Source organism: Haliotis rufescens, unplaced genomic scaffold (genome assembly GCF_023055435.1).
Source record: "Haliotis rufescens isolate VD_foot unplaced genomic scaffold, xgHalRufe1.0.p SCAF_17, whole genome shotgun sequence".
NCBI lineage: Eukaryota > Metazoa > Mollusca > Gastropoda > Lepetellida > Haliotidae > Haliotis > Haliotis rufescens.
Window position 1 is genome coordinate 17702740 of NW_025963857.1, and position 16936 is coordinate 17719675.

The following is a 16936-nucleotide window of genomic DNA, read 5'->3' on the forward strand; positions in this document are numbered from 1 at the left end:
AGGCTTAGGCACTGGTGTGATTTAGGTATTAAAGTAAGCTATACATAGCATGTTAATCACAGTTTATTAGGCATTAGGTTCTATTCAGACCAGCCTACTCAGAGTGTTTTCTGTGATAGTGAATTATCATTATACACAGATATGCAGGTTGATCAGCATTGTGATTTTATATGATCTCCCTATTAATATTTCCCTTACACTGCACATACTGGGTAATAAGCTAATATCTTGCATTTCCTATTAAGTAAATGTGATATACACTACCTGGTCGTGTATGAAGAGCTTATAAGAAAATCCTTTCTCCTTCGCTGGACAATACTTCTTTTCACTTCATGGTGCTGGACCAAGGCTAATTGTGATAGTGTCCTGTAAGTGAATGGGCAGTGTTTATGCTGGGCCTGTTGCTCTGTGTAGGTTGTGGGGCAGTTAATGTTTATAAAGTTTTAACATAAACATTACTGTGTGGGAATAACATCCGACATTACTGGGTATTAACATAGTCAATAGATGTGTTGTAACGTAGATGGGCTGGTTTATTTGCAGTTACTGTTAATAAAACAGGGCAGAGAGAACACCCTTGCTGAACTCAGTTTGTGGATTTCTGAAGAGTTGGTCTTGGGGAATACTGGATGGATTATTTAAGTTCATTAAACAAGTTGTTTTTTAACGTTGAGTTGGACATATGTGGACCATTCACTAATGGATAAGTACACAACAGAAATGGGAAATCTCAAGTTTTCGTGCGGAGGTGAAGAATGTGTTGTATTTGTGAACTAGTTGTCCAGTTTTGTTTTGCTGACTAGATGCACTGCAGCTAAGACAATGATTTGTCTAAATCATTGTGATTTTCCTGCAAAGTATATGTTTGGTGTGAAAGTTGAAAGTTATTGACTGATAACGGACTTGGTGATAAAATTCGTCTTCTGGGTGATTTTGAACCTGGCTTATTAAAAAAAACAGTATTATTCAAGAAAATAACCCCAAAGATTTTCAAAATGTTGGGTACAAATAAATGTGTAACTCGCAAAGTCTCTCGGACACATCTACAACATCCGACAGCGGCAGAAATTGTTGCAGCAGCCAATACTGAGAGGTAAGGTGAGCTCGGGTGAAGGAGTCATGACTTTCTGTGGATGTCTATATGGAAGTTTATGTCAGTATGGTTTGTATCAAGAGCACAGAATATGAAAAGACTTACAGCTGATTGTACTGTGCTGCTATGGATTTATCAATAAATTGCAAGTGTTTCCATGGCATCTGATTGGCTAATCAAGTTAATTTGTGTGTTTATATTTCTATTAAACTAAAAATAAATTATGCCCACTCACTGACTACTATTGCCGTTTTTGTTGCATTATTGCCCTGAAAGGTGTCACTGAGTTTGTATCAGGGTCTGACTGAATTATCACTCTGTGAAGTTATTCTTGACTTATTTATTCATGAAAATTGACTTCAATATGTTTTTTTGTTTCTAGTGTTTTTTACGCTAAACCTCCATAAACACAGAAATGTATTGCAAATATTTTAGTTTTGCAATGAATGCACATTTTTTAAATTGACAATGAGTGTGTTAAGACATGTGACAATGGCCTGACTGTTACAGTTGAATGTTAAATGATTAACATTGTAAAAATACAAGTTTCTATTTCTTCAACTGTAACGTATATATATGTTGGTATATTCAATATATGTGTCAGATTAGGTTGGAATACAGTGAACTTGATTCCTTTTATTTGGAGATATACCATATATACAATGGATGATTTGTCTTGTTTGTAAATACAGTATAATGCTCGCTTGTCTTACCGCATCACATATCATATGTATATCAATTTTTATCACATATCATACGTATATCAATGTTTCTACTTGTCACAACTGGGGGCTACAGATTGACCCATTAGAAATCTCTGCCAATGTGTGCTTTAGGATTTAATAATAATAATAATAATAATAATAATAAGCCATTTATCTTGTGCATATTTCCACACCACACCGGGGAAGCTCAAAGGGCTATTATTACCCCAGTCACTGGATCAGTGTGCACTCAACAATCATTCTCAGCTTCCTGGGGAGTATTCAACCCATGCTCCCTGTTAAAGTCTGGAAAGTTAACAACCTCATCCTACAGCACACTTCTACATCTCTGATTGGCTACAAATCATAAAATATTTTTTTAAATGTCAGTACAACTTCAGGGATAGACATAAATGGTTTTTGAAGTGTATCCAGGGCAGTCGTAGAGATGTTTTCGTATGCCCTTTTGAAATTCAGTCTGCAAATAAGAATAATAATTTTGATCAATGACAAATATAGGTTATTTGAAATGTTCGTCTTTTATTTTTCCAATCAATGCTGTTCTTCACTCAAGGTCACAAATTGGTCACTATGGTAACAGAAGGACACATCAATCCATCATAACCATTTCAATTTTAAAATTTCTGGTTGTCAGCCTTTGAACTCAGTGAATGTTATCGCATCTACAGGCGAGATAAGCAGTGGTAATTTAGAAAATTTGCCTTCCTTTCCATTGAAACTGATAATACCCTTTTCAGGTTCGGAATTCCGATGTTTACTTTGTATTATTGTATTGATATGTTCCTGTTTATTCATGTCCATGCGTTTGACCAGTTTACTTGTGAGAAAGTATAGTTATCACTGTTTTCATACAATAAACATCTTAACAAGGTATAAATAAAAATGATTTCCAATAGGGCTGGGACGAGTCCAGATTCACTACCCGGGTACCCACCACCCTATTACCTGACCCTACCGACCCGTGAAGATCCGGGGTAGAATAGGTCTTCAGCAACCCATGCTTGTCGTAAAAGGCGACTAACGGGATCGGGTGGTCAGGCTCGCTGACTTGGTTGATGCATGTCATCGATCCCAATTGCGTGGATCGATGTTCATGATGTAAATCACTGGATTGTCTGGTCCAGACTCAATTATTTACAGACTGCCGTCATATAGCTGGAATATTGCTGAGTGCGGCGTAAAATAACAAACCAAACCAAACCAAAACCTGACCCTACCAGTGTACCCGCTGTAGGTCTCATGAGATAGGTACAAACTGTCTGATTGAGAAGAGTTTGACCGTAGACTGTGTCAAAATGTGATTAGGCACACATATAAAACAATCTGGTTGTGCATACACTGAAGATGACTGAAATTTTTATCTTAATTCAAACATATAAAAGTCTGAAGGATTGGGTGCATAGTCAGAAAGAAATGCAAACATTAGTGACTTGTAGTGTAACCATAGAGTTCTAGATAATTTTTGTTATTAAACAATATATCATGTGACTAACCACTGGACCAGGTAGTCCTGTGGGTACCTGGGTCCTACTCAGTACCCACCCGACCCGAGTACCCGAGTTACCCGTCCCAACCCTAGTTTCCAAGTGTGCCCTGTAGACGTGATGGACTCACCTGAACCATGCATTAATGATTGTATCTGTGCCATCCACAGTCTATTACATGGAATTGACCTTGCCAATCTCATTTACCGTATTCGACGTAATAAGCGCCCAGGGCATCTCCAAATTAGAAATAGGGGGCTCTTATTAGAATATTACTTTGAAAGAGTTGAAAGATAAATTTCGTGGTTTATGCTGACAGCCTGAACTGTTTATATACGACAGATATATTTTCCAGAATTTAATTGCCCATAATTAAGGGTGCATATAACACACGAGTGCATATTATACACAAATAAAAAAGTCTTGTGTACATTGATCAATCGGAAGGGGTGCTAATTGGGATCGTTCACTTGCCAATATATTAGCAAATAACGCTGTGGGCGCTTATTAGAGCCATGCGCTTATTACGTCGAATACGGTATATCAGATCTTAGTTCTCGCTACCACTAAACAAAGATCTGATAACATCCCATTACAGGTTATGTTGGACCAACCTTTCAAGAAACTTTGACCAACCAGTGGAATGACTGACAAGAAGTTGACTTTAGCCAATCAGAAGGCAGCTTACATCACATGTTTCAAACTGGCGACTATATGCTTTGAAACATATGTTCACAAGTTCTCATTTAAAATTTTGAAAACTGGACAAGAGAATATTCTGGAATGGCTAATAGATGGCCTAGATTGTATGGATTAAGGCGTAAAACCCATATCTGTTGTTCAGAATACCCTGTGTTAAATTTGCGAGGTTGCATGATTAGAAAACACTTTCCGAATGTCTCTTTCCTGATCTGGTAAGCAATGCTGGACAGATGAAAGGTTGGTCTGACGTGACCTGTAATTGGAGGTCCTCGAACTTTGTTAAGCGGTAGCAAGAACTAAGATCTGATTTTAATGCGATTAAAACCTTGCAATCTCTTAATCACTTTGAAATTTTCAAACTTTGAATAATGATTTTTGAACGATGAAAAACAGTTAAAAGTTAAACAAGATGGCAGCTCCCTGGCTAGTCTGTCTTACAGACCCTGATACAAATACATATCACATACAGCCCATGCAAGTCTATAATGTTTGGCAAGTCTAGATCACTGCAGTATCAGGGTCTGTACAAATCTGCTGAATTCACAAGTGAGCACAGAGCTTGTAATTATCAGTAAATCTCTAGCTGTAAATCTTCTGAAAATGAAGAGAGTCACTGGGCTCCCTTTTATTATATTTTTATTAAGATAACTGAACAACTGTTTTTTCTGTACGATATGTTCATTTCAGAGACTAGTTGTTAGTCTACTCCCAGGCCAGCACTGCTGTTAGATCTTGTTGATGTCTGTGTTGATGTGAATGTGTCTCCTTGCAGGGAGAAGGAGCTGAAGGTGAAGCAAGATGAGCTGGACAACATCAGGGGGAAGTACAACGCGGAGAGAGAGGAGAGGAAGGTAGGAGGACGTGACAGACATGTTGGACACTAAAGGACACAGGGACAAGAGGGCTGGGATGGGGCATGGGACTGTTGGATATGGGGGACACTAGGAGACAGGACTAGGGGACACCAGGACAAGAGGGCTGGGATGGGGCACGGGACTGTAGGATATGGGGGACACTAGAAGACAGGACTAGGGGACAGCAGGACACTGGAGGACACAAGGACAAGAGGGCTGGGATGGGGCACGGGACTGTTGGATATGGGGGACACTAGAAGACAGGACTAGGGGACAGCAGGACACTGGAGGACACAAGGACAAGAGGGCTGGGATGGGGCACGGGACTGTTGGATATGGGGGACACTAGAAGACAGGACTAGGGGACAGCAGGACACTGGAGGACACAAGGACAAGAGGGCTGGGATGGGGCACGGGACAGTAGGATATGGGGGACACTAGGAGACAGGACTAGGGGACACCAGGACATTGGGGGGGGGGGGGGGGGTACACTTGTACATTGGGTGACACTAGGACATTGGGGGGACACTTGGATATTGAGGGACACTAGGACATTGGGGGGACACTAGGACATTGGGGGCATTGGGGGGACACTAGGACATACGGGGACACTTGGACATTGGGGGACACTAGGACATTGGGGAAGGGACATTAGGGAACACTAGGACATTGGGTGACACTAGGACATTTGGGTCACTGGGACATTGGGGGGGACACTAGGACATTGAGGGAACACTAGGACATTGGGGGGACACTAGCACATTGGGGGACACTAGGACATTGGGGGGGACACTAGTACATTGGGTGACACTAGGACATTGGGGGGACACTTGGACATTGATGGACACTATGGCATTGGGGGGACACTAGGACATACGGGGACACTTGGACATTGATGGACACTAGGGCATTGGGGGGACACTAGGACATACGGGGACACTAGGACATTGAGGGAACACTAGGACATTGGGGGACACTAGCACATTGGGGGACACTAGGACATTGGGTGACACTAGGACATTAGGGGGACACTTGGACATTGGGGGACACTAGGACATTGGGGAAGGGACAATAGGACATTCGGGTGACACTAGGACATTGGGGGATACTAGGACATTTGGGTCACTGGGACATTGGGGGGGACACTAGGACATGGGAGAACACTTGGACAAGGGGGACATTGGGGGGGGGGGGCACTAGGACATGGGGGACATTGGGGGGGACACTAGGACATTGGGGGACACTAGGACATTGGGGGACACAAGGACATTGGGGGACACTAGGACATTCGTGGATACTTGGATATTGGGGGGGGACACTGGGTCATTGGGGAACTCTGGGACATTGGGGGACACTAGGACATTTGGGGACACAAGGACATTGGGGGACACTAGGACAATGGGGGAAAACTAGGACATTGGGGGACACTTGGACATTGGGGGAACACTAGGACATTGGTGGGACACTAGGACATTGGGGGGACACTAGGACATTGGGGGACACTAGGACATTTGGGTACACTGGGACACTAGGACATTGGGGAACACTATGACATTGGGGGGACACTTGGACATTGGGGGGACACTTGGACATTGGGGGAACACTTGGACATTGGGGGGACACTTGGACATTGGGGGGACACTAGGACATTGGGGAACACTATGACATTGGGGGGACACTTGGACATTGGGGGAACACTAGGACATTGGTAGGACACTAGGACATTGGGGGAACACTAGGACATTGGGGGACACTAGGACATTTGGGTACACTGGGACACTAGGACATTGGGGAACACTATGACATTGGGGGGACACTTGGACATTGGGGGAACACTAGGACATTGGTAGGACACTAGGACATTGGGGGACACTAGGACATTGGGGAACACTATGACATTGGGGGGACACTTGGACATTGGGGGAACACTAGGACATTGGTAGGACACTAGGACATTGGGGGACACTAGGACATTGGGGAACACTATGACATTGGGGGAACACTAGGACATTGGGGAACACTAGGACATTGGTAGGACAGTGGGGGAACACTAGGACATTGGGGAACACTAGGACATTGGGGGACACTAGGACATTGGGGAACACTAGGACATTGGGGAACACTAGGACATTGGGGGGACACTAGGACATTGGTAGGACACTAGGACATTGGGGGACACTAGGACATTGGGGAACACTAGGACATTGGGGGGACACTAGGACATTGGTAGGACACTAGGACATTGGGGGACACTAGGACATTGGGGAACACTAGGACATTGGGGAACACTAGGACATTGGGGGGACACTAGGACATTGGTAGGACACTAGGACATTGGGGGACACTAGGACATTGGGGAACACTAGGACATTGGGGGGACACTAGGACATTGGTAGGACACTAGGACATTGGGGGACACTAGGACATTGGGGAACACTAGGACATTGGGGGGACACTAGGACATTGGGGAACACTAGGACATTGGGGGGACACTAGGACATTGGGGGGACACTAGGACATGAGAACAATCTTTCTGCAATCTTACATGAACATTCTAATGTGGTCGCAGACTAAGATCACTATGTGGAACAGCGCCAAGAATATTATTTTTGTTCCAGTTCAGTGTATTATTTTGTTTCTATTTTTACCCTCCAGGGACCAGTGCAATGTCGGCTAATCCTTCTTAGGAAGCTGGACCAGCCCAGCCTGGCGTAATTAGGGTGTCTGACACTAAGACTTTGACAGGGGGGTCCTGACGGGATGGGTAACGAGGGGAGGGGGTACAAGTCAGATCCAGCCTAGGTAAGAAGCTTAGCTGGATAACCATCAGTCTCAGGTGATTTAATTCTACCTAGAACACATCCCGGTGAACAGGCTGCTGCTGACAATTACAAATATGGAGGAATCAATTATGATCACCGTGATATTACTGGAATATTGTTAAAAGCAGTGTAAACACTCGCTCACTCACTCGCTCGCTCACTCACTCACTCACTCACTCACTCACTCACTCACTCACTCACTCACTCACTCACTCACTCGTTATATACCACCCTGATGCAAGGCAGCAAAAAATTATTATGACTTTATTAAAATGCAAACAAATATGGTTTATGATAAAACAAATTTCTCCAAATGTTTAATATACATGGGCATGTTTAAAAGAATATACACATTAATGGATTCAATTCACTTGTCGTAAGAGGCGATTGGGTGGTCAGGCTCGCTCACTTGGTTGATGCATGTCAGCAATCCCAATTACATGGATCAATGCTCATGATGTCTATCACTGGATTGTCTGGTCCATACTCGATTATTTATAGACCGACGTCATAATAGCTGGAATATTGCTGAGTGTTGCGTTAAACAGCAAACAAACAAACATTATTGCTGTAAACTTTAGAACAAAGTTACTCACATGTCTGACATGGTTTTGATTAAAATAAATCATCATTTGCATAATGTTCCCCAAGTCAACAAAGGTAAACAACCCAAACAAGTGAGTATGTTTTGTTGTGATTGAGTGGGTGGTTGGTGAGTGAGTGGGTGGTTGGTTGGGTTGGTGATTGAGTTGGTGGTTGGTGATTGAATGGGTGGTTAATTGGGTTGGTTATTGAGTGAGTGGTTGGTTAGGTTGGTGATTGAGTGGGTGGTTGATTGGGTTGGTGAGTGAGTGGGTGGTTGATGATTGAATGGTTGGTTGGTTGGGTTGGTGAGTGAGTGGGTGGTTGATGATTGAATGGGTGGTTGGTTGGGTTGGTGAGTGAGTGGGTGGTTGATGATTGAATGGTTGGTTGGTTGGGTTGGTGAGTGAGTGGGTGGTTGATGATTGAATGGGTGGTTGGTTGGGTTGGTGAGTGAGTGGGTGGTTGATGATTGAATGGTTGGTTGGTTGGGTTGGTGAGTGAGTGGGTGGTTGATGATTGAATTGTTGGTTGGTTGGGTTGGTGAGTGAGTGGGTGGTTGATGATTGAATGGTTGGTTGGTTGGGTTGGTGAGTGAGTGGGTGGTTGGTGATTGAATGGTTGGTTGGTTGGGTTGGTGAGTGAGTGGGTGGTTGATGATTGAATGGGTGGTTGGTTGGGTTGGTGAGTGAGTGGGTGGTTGGTGATTGAATGGTTGGTTGGTTGGGTTGGTGAGTGAGTGGGTGGTTGGTGATTGAATGGGTGGTTGGTTGGGTTGGTGAGTGAGGTAGGTGTGTGGGCAGATGGCTGAATGAGTGGGTAGGTGAGTGAGTGAAATTTATAGTCAGTAAGTCAGACATAATGGCAGTATGTCAGCTATATCAGCTGTGTCATAGAGATGATACCGGTTGACATATAAGGTGTCTGAAAAATGGAAAATTGCACACAATCTGCACATGAGCTGACTGCCCTCCACCCCTACCCCAACCACACCTTGCACACATACACAATAACAAAGATTATCAAGGCTCTCTAGCTCCCCTGAATTATTTTGAAATAACGGTGGTCATGTTAAAATTTGAATCAGATCTAGAGCAACTTTAAGCAATACTATAAGTAGGATCATTCCTACAAAGTTTCAGTCCTAAATGTTGTAGCTAAAAGTGCTAACCAAAACAAATGTGACTTGTTGTTGACAGAAGCTGCAGCAGGACTATGACCGTCTGCTGGCCAGCCAGGGGGACGCCAGTCAGAAACTGGTCCTGGCTAACGAGTCACTGGACAAGTTACGTCTGGAAACCAAGAAGAAGAACGATCAGGCGGAGAAACAACAGCGCGCCGTGAGTGTCATGGAGGACCGAATGCGCAACCTGGAAATACGAGGTATCCACTTGAGTTTGTCAGACATACAGACCCTGAAACAAATATATCCAATAAAGCAAGTCTATATCAGTTGCCAAGTCTCGATAACTGCAAAATTGGCTCCTTTTTATTATATTTTTTAAAGATAATATAACAACTGGTTATTTTTCCGTAAGATATGTTCATTTCAGAGACTAGATGTTAATCTACACTTGAATCAATGTCACATCAAGGTCGCTAAAGTTTTAGGCGACACTTTTTTTACAAAATTTTGTGGGAACAAAATCAATTGAGAAATCACTAGTTGTTAACTTCACCATCTCTGTTATATTCATTTTCACCACACAACAAGCTGTAAGACCCTATGTACTGGACTCATAGGATAGTGATGAGTCTAGTCTGTACTGAAAACATATTACCAATGTGACCTATCAGTGAGCCCTATTAAACAGGCATTTCACTCATTGGACCAGAAAGGATATCTGTTACAGCCCTACATTTGGAGACCAGACCCTTTAGCTCGCCAACTAATAGCAGCAAAATATGTTTTTCCTGTTTTCTGGAACATAACTTATCAAATCCAAGGCCCTTCCCACTATAGAAAATTATTTTTTCCTGTATTTCCTGGAACAATTATTTTTTTAACAAAACACAGGCCTCTCCCACTAAACAGTTCAAAAGAAAAAAAAAATTCCTGTATTTTCTGGACCATTTTTTAAAACAAGTCACAGGCCCCTCATACAATAAAAATAATTTTTCCTGTATTTTCTGGAACATTTTTTTAACAAGTCACAGGCCCCTCCCACTAAAGAAAATTATTTTTTCCTGTATTTTCTGGAACATTTTTTTAACAAGTCACAGGCCCCTCCCACTAAATAAAATGGTTGGTCCTAGGTTCTCCCCAGAATGTGAACCTCACTGAGACGATAGGTTCGCTGGGTTCTAACATTATAAACATGTCTCTGACTTTCCACAGCATCTGAGGTAGAGAAGGCAGAGTTGACTCTGGAGTCTACAAGGAAGAATCTCGAGGCATCAGTGTGAGTTGGAGAAGTTTTTGTGTGTGTGTTATAAATTGTTAATTTACTTATGGCTATGTGTAAAGAGAGAAGTGAACAGCACCTTATATGTCATACTGTGTGACCTCACCCAGTTTGAGCCCACAGTCATAGATTTCTGGCATGCCGAAGGGATGCAACTCTGCACAGCAATTTGTGTTACCTTAGACAAATGGGCCACCCGTGCCCCTGAAAGATCTCTTAAAAATGTCTGAATCAATCACACATACGTCCTTGATTAAATCAGCATCTTGAATGGGGGAAAATGTCAAGTGTCTTTCATCTTCTTGTAGATTCAGTATCAAATTGTTTCTTTCAGGGCTGAATGTCGATCTAAAGACACAGAAATTAGAAAAATGGTTACCCAGTGCGAAGAAAGAGATATGAAACTGCATGTAAGTCTTTGGGAAATATGTCGTCATATATTTGATAGATTATTCAATGTATAGTCACTGATCATGATGGAATGACAAAGAGTGTAGCCTTCCTTCGGCCAGATTATTCATTTCATTAAAAATTGTATTGCTGTGTAGCATGTCACTCATGCTAGCAACCACTGAGTCAGACTCAACTATTTACAGCCAATGAAAAGATCTCACTCACACATTATTAGTTATGGTGTCTTTGGTTGCCAAATATGGTGTCATATTAGGTGAGAAGAAAAATATTTTTCTGCTAACCTAATATGACACTGTATACGGCAACTAAAGACACCATAACAAACTTATTATGCCAAAAAGCTTACACTATCTGGTATCCCTATCGCACATATCATGTCAAAATGAAAACTTAACGCTTACAACCTAAGACATTAAGGGTCAAAGGGAGACTACTCTTCAAACTTCAGAGGCCAAACCTTGATGATAATTTTAACTTTATATAATCTTTATTGAAGTCATGAACGTAGACCAAAAAATCATTAATGTCCTTGCACATCAAAATTAATGATATTAAAACACAAAAAAGTGTCGAATAACAAATTTCTGTGCCAGAATATCCAAGTGAAATATGTGAGTTGGGTGTTGGAAAATCCAAAATGGCTGTTACTGACGGTATACAGTCTCATATTAGGTCAGTAACAACCATCTTGGATTTTTACTGATGGTACACGGGCTCATATGGGGTTAGTAGTTCTGCTCTCTGATTGGTCAAACTCCCTTTGAGGCATAATAAAGTGTGATATACCACTGTGTATTTCAGACAGCTAATGAGAAGATCTCAACTCTGGAGAGGAAGATGAACGATCTCAAGCTGCAGGTCCGTCATGAACTCATGAAGAACGAGAACATAGAGAAGGTGAGGGTCTTTCAAACACATCTGAGTCATACAGCAGCATTTTGATGATTGTCACAAGGGATTTTCAGACATGTTGAAGCTGTATTATTGAAATAATAATAATAATCATCACAAATCTGCTTCCTGTAAGCGATCCATGTTTTCATGTGTAACCCATTCCGGATTTTGTATTGACACGCCACATGGCTAAAGTAAAGGAGGTCACTCTATCTTATGAGATGCCTTGTCTTATTTCATGATCTACGAGACATTATAACAGTTATTGAGTATGTTTTGATGAGTGTCACCACAGATGTACACAGACAAACAATACTACCCTCAGTGTATCATTGTATTGCCAACTGTAGATGTTGGCTGCTGAATCGCTGAAGATATAGGAGTAACTCTAACTTGTCCTATTCAGGGCCTTGAGACGATTCCACGTCTGAAGGATGATATCTTGGATCGTGACAAGCGTATCAAACAGTTGGTAAAGGAGGTGGAGGAAAAAACAGCCTTGATGACAGCAGCCAGGAAGGCTGTCCGGGACTACAAGGATAAGCTCAGGGTAAGTTGACACAGTTGTAATGACAAGGCAAGGGGAGGGAGGAAGAAAGAACAGCCTCTTTAAGGATGTTGATAAAAAGATTTATAAATTTTAACCCCTATTTAAATAATGATGACGTCCTCAATAGAATCCGACATCGGCAACGTCCAGCAAATCTATTTTATTGCATATTCTCAACATCCTCACGTCGATTACCTGTACCTTTTCTCCCAATACCGATTGTTATATCTTTTCCCACGTTTATCCTATGGGGAACAACTCACTAAACACTCCCATAACTAAACAAAAATAACGTCATCAAATTGCGAGCATATGTTCGAATCTCCAGAAATGACATCATGAGAAACACTGCTTTATCGTGAAATAAACCACTCTTTGTTCTTCATTGTTCGTTGCGATTTATTGTGTAGCTATCTTTTAAGAAAATAACACATTTATGTCTTGGCTCTGTGCAGGATGCTGACAAGAAGCTGGAGGCATCCAGGGACCTGGACCTGGAGCTGAAGCTGGCCCAGTGTGAAGTGTCCACGCTCAAGAAACTCATGTCTGGCAAAGACACCTTGGTCTTGCAGAAGTGCCAGGCTCTGGACCTAGCTAAGGTGAGTGAGGGGTGTGACGCTGTGGGTTACATATAGTACATCCTAGCATGTGGGATCAATGTTATAGTGTGTGAGTGAGTGAGGGGTTTGACGCTGTGGGTTACATCAGTTACATCCCAGCATGTCGGATCAATGTTATAGTGGGTGAGTGAGTGAGTGAATGAGTTGGGTGTGACACTGTGGGTTACATCAGTTACATCCTAACATGTCGGATCAGTGTTATAGTGTGTGAGTGAGTGAGGGTTGTGACGCTGTGGGTTACATCTGTTACATCCTAGCATGTCGGATCAGTGTTATAGTGTGTGAGGGATGTGACACTGTGGGTTACATCTGTTACATCCTAGCATGTCGGATCAGTGTTATAGTGTGTGAGTTGGGTGTGAAGCTGTGGGTTACATCTGTTACATCCTAGCATGTTGGATCAATGTTATAGTGTGTGAGTGAGTTGGGTGTGATGCTGTGGGTTACATCAGTTACATCCCAGCATGTCGGATCAATGTTATAGTGGGTGAGTGAGTGAGTGAATGAGTTGGGTGTGACACTGTGGGTTACATCAGTTACATCCTAGCATGTCGGATCAGTGTTATAGTGTGTGAGTGAGTGAGGGTTGTGACGCTGTGGGTTACATCTGTTACATCCTAGCATGTCGGATCAGTGTTATAGTGTGTGAGGGATGTGACACTGTGGGTTACATCTGTTACATCCTAGCATGTCGGATCAGTGTTATAGTGTGTGAGTTGGGTGTGAAGCTGTGGGTTACATCTGTTACATCCTAGCATGTTGGATCAATGTTATAGTGTGTGAGTGAGTTGGGTGTGATGCTGTGGGTTACATCAGTTACATACTAGCATGTCGGATCAATGTTATAGTGTGTGAGTGAGTGAGTGAGGGGTGTGACGCTGTGGGTTAAATCTGTTACATCTTAGCATGTTGGATCAATGTTATAGTGTTGAGTGAGTGAGGGGTGTGATGCTGTGGGTTACATCAGTTACATCCTAGCATGTCGGATCAATGTTATAGTGTGTGAGTGAGTGAGGGGTGTGACACTGTGGGTTACGTCAGTTACATCCTAGCATGTCGGATCAATGTTATAGTGTGTGAGTGAGTGAGGGGTGTGACACTGTGGGTTACATCAGTTACATCCTAGCATGTCGGATCAATGTTATAGTGTGTGAGTAAGTGAGTGAGTGAGGGGTGTGACGCTGTGGGTTACATCTGTTACATCTTAGCATGTTGGATCAATGTTATAGTGTTGAGTGAGTGAGGGGTGTGACGCTGTGGGTTACATCAGTTACATCCTAGCATGTCGGATCAATGTTATAATGTGTGAGTAAGTGAGTGAGTGAGGGGTGTGACGCTGTGGGTTACATCAGTTACATCCTAGCATGTCGGATCAATGTTATAGTGTGTGAGTGAGGGGTGTGATGCTGTGGGTTACATCAGTTACATCCTAGCATGTTGGATCAATGTTATAGTGTGTGAGTGAGGGGTGTGATGCTGTGGGTTACATCAGTTACATCCTAGCATATCGGATCAATGTTATAGTTTGTGAGTGAGTGAGGGGTGTGATGCTGTGGGTTACATCTGTTACATCCTAGCATATCGGATCAATGTTATAGTTTGTGAGTGAGTGAGTGAGTTGGGTGTGACGCTGTGCATTTTTCATTGACATCATGGCGTGTCAGATCAATGTGGGAGGAAATCCCGAAGCAATGGGCACTTGTGAGCACAGCTAGGGTGCTGACAAACCAAGGATTGAAATAAAGGATGTATTGGGTTTTGAGTGAGTGAGTTGGGTTTAACGCTGCTTTGAACAGTATTCCAGTTATATCACGGCATGTCGGATTAATGTGGGAGGAAAGCCCAAAGTGATGCAGGTCTCAGACGTTTACCACTTTGGTGAAACCCACGAGCACGGGTATGGTGCTGAAAAACATAGAACCATAATCAGGGCAAATCAGGATTCAAACCCACGATCATGTTTCTGGCATCCCAAGGGATGCAACTCTGCACAGCAAAATTGCAGCACCTTAGACAACTGGGCCACCCATGCTCCCTATTGGGTTTTGAACCCATTCACTCACTCACACATCTCATACCCCTCTCAAATCAAGATAGTTGGGTGGGTGTAATGCTGTGGGTACTTCAGTTACATTGTGGTGTGGGAATGACCTGAAGCTGTCATGTTGCTGACTGTGTTGCAGGAGGTGATTGACTCTCTGAACACATCCTCTGTGGACCCCGAGAAGCTGGGCAGGATACAGAAGGTGCTTGAGAGGCTGTGCAGCACTGCAAACCCCAGCAGGGAGGGGGACACGCCCAGGGAGGGGGACACCAGGTGAGGAGGGGGACACACATGCGGAGGGGGACACGCCCAGGGAGGGGGACACCAGGTGAGGAGGGGACACACATGGGGAGGGGGACACACCCAGGGAGGGGGACACCAGGTGAGGAGGGGACACCAGGTGAGGAGGGGGACACCAGCTGAGGAGGGAACACACATGGGGAGGGGGACACCAGGTGAGGAGGGAACACACATGGGGAGGGGGACACCAGGTGAGGAGGGAACACACATGGGGAGGGGGACACCAGGTGAGGAGGGGGACACACATGGGGAGGGGGACACCAGGTGAGGAGGGGACACACATGGGGAGGGGGACACCAGGTGAGGAGGGGGACACCAGGTGAGGAGGGGACACACATGGGGAGGGGGACACCAGGTGAGGAGGGGGACACCAGGTGAGGAGGGGACACACATGGGGAGGGGACACCAGGTGAGGAGGGAACACACATGGGGAGGGGGACACCAGGTGAGGAGGGGACACACATGGGGAGGGGACACCAGGTGAGGAGGGAACACACATGGGGAGGGGGACACGCCCAGGGATGGGGCTACCAGGTGAGGAGGGGACACACATGAGGAGGGGGACACCAGGTGAGGAGGGGACACACATGGGGAGGGGACACCAGGTGAGGAGGGAACACACATGGGGAGGGGGACACCAGGTGAGGAGGGAACACACATGGGGAGGGGGACACCAGGTGAGGAGGGGACACACATGGGGAGGGGGACACCAGGTGAGGAGGGGACACACATGGGGAGGGGGACACCAGGTGAGGAGGGGGACACACATGGGGAGGGGGACACCAGGTGAGGAGGGGACACACCAAGGGAAGGGGCTACCAGGTGAGGAGGGGACACACCAAGGGAAGGGGCTACCAGGTGAGGAGGGGGACACACATGGGGAGGGGGACACGCCCAGGGAGGGGGACACCAGGTGAGGAGGGAACACTCATGGGGAGGGGGACACCAGGTGAGGAGGGGACACACCCAGGGAAGGGGCTACCAGGTGAGGAGGGGGACACACATGGGGAGGGGGACACTTCCCGGGAGGGGGACACCAGGTGAGGAGGGGACACACATGGGGAGGGGGACACCAGGTGAGGAGGGGGACACCAGGTGAGGAGGGGACACACATGGGGAGGGGGACACAAGGTGAGGAGGGGACACACATGGGGAGGGGGACACAAGGTGAGGAGGGGGACACCAGGTTAGGAGGGGACACACATGGGGAGGGGAACACACATGAGGAGGGGGACACCAGGTGAGGAGGGGACACACATGAGGAGGGGGACACCAGGTGAGGAGGGGGACACACATGGGGAGGGGGACACGCCCAGGGAAGGGGCTACCAGGTGAGGAGGGGACACACATGGGGAGGGGGACACCAGGTGAGGAGGGGGACATGCCCAGGGAGGGGGCTTCCAGGTGGGGAGGGGGACACCAGGTGAGGAGGGAACACACATGGGGA

The 16936-nt window shown here is 44.9% G+C and overlaps 1 protein-coding gene across 6 annotated transcripts in view; it reads left to right on the plus strand.

Annotated features, from left to right (window-relative positions):
- Nucleotides 1-16936, plus strand: part of LOC124137979 — a 67308-nt gene that overhangs the window by 38523 nt on the left and 11849 nt on the right. For all 6 annotated transcript variants that reach the window (XM_046504457.2, XM_046504458.2, XM_046504459.2 and 3 more), the window contains 8 exons: nt 4777-4855; nt 9462-9645; nt 10601-10664; nt 11002-11077; nt 11883-11978; nt 12382-12525; nt 12981-13124; nt 15329-15462. In XM_046504457.2, coding sequence (XP_046360413.2) covers nt 4777-4855; nt 9462-9645; nt 10601-10664; nt 11002-11077; nt 11883-11978; nt 12382-12525; nt 12981-13124; nt 15329-15462 — 921 coding nt within the window. The remainder of the gene's footprint in view (nt 1-4776; nt 4856-9461; nt 9646-10600; nt 10665-11001; nt 11078-11882; nt 11979-12381; nt 12526-12980; nt 13125-15328; nt 15463-16936) is intronic.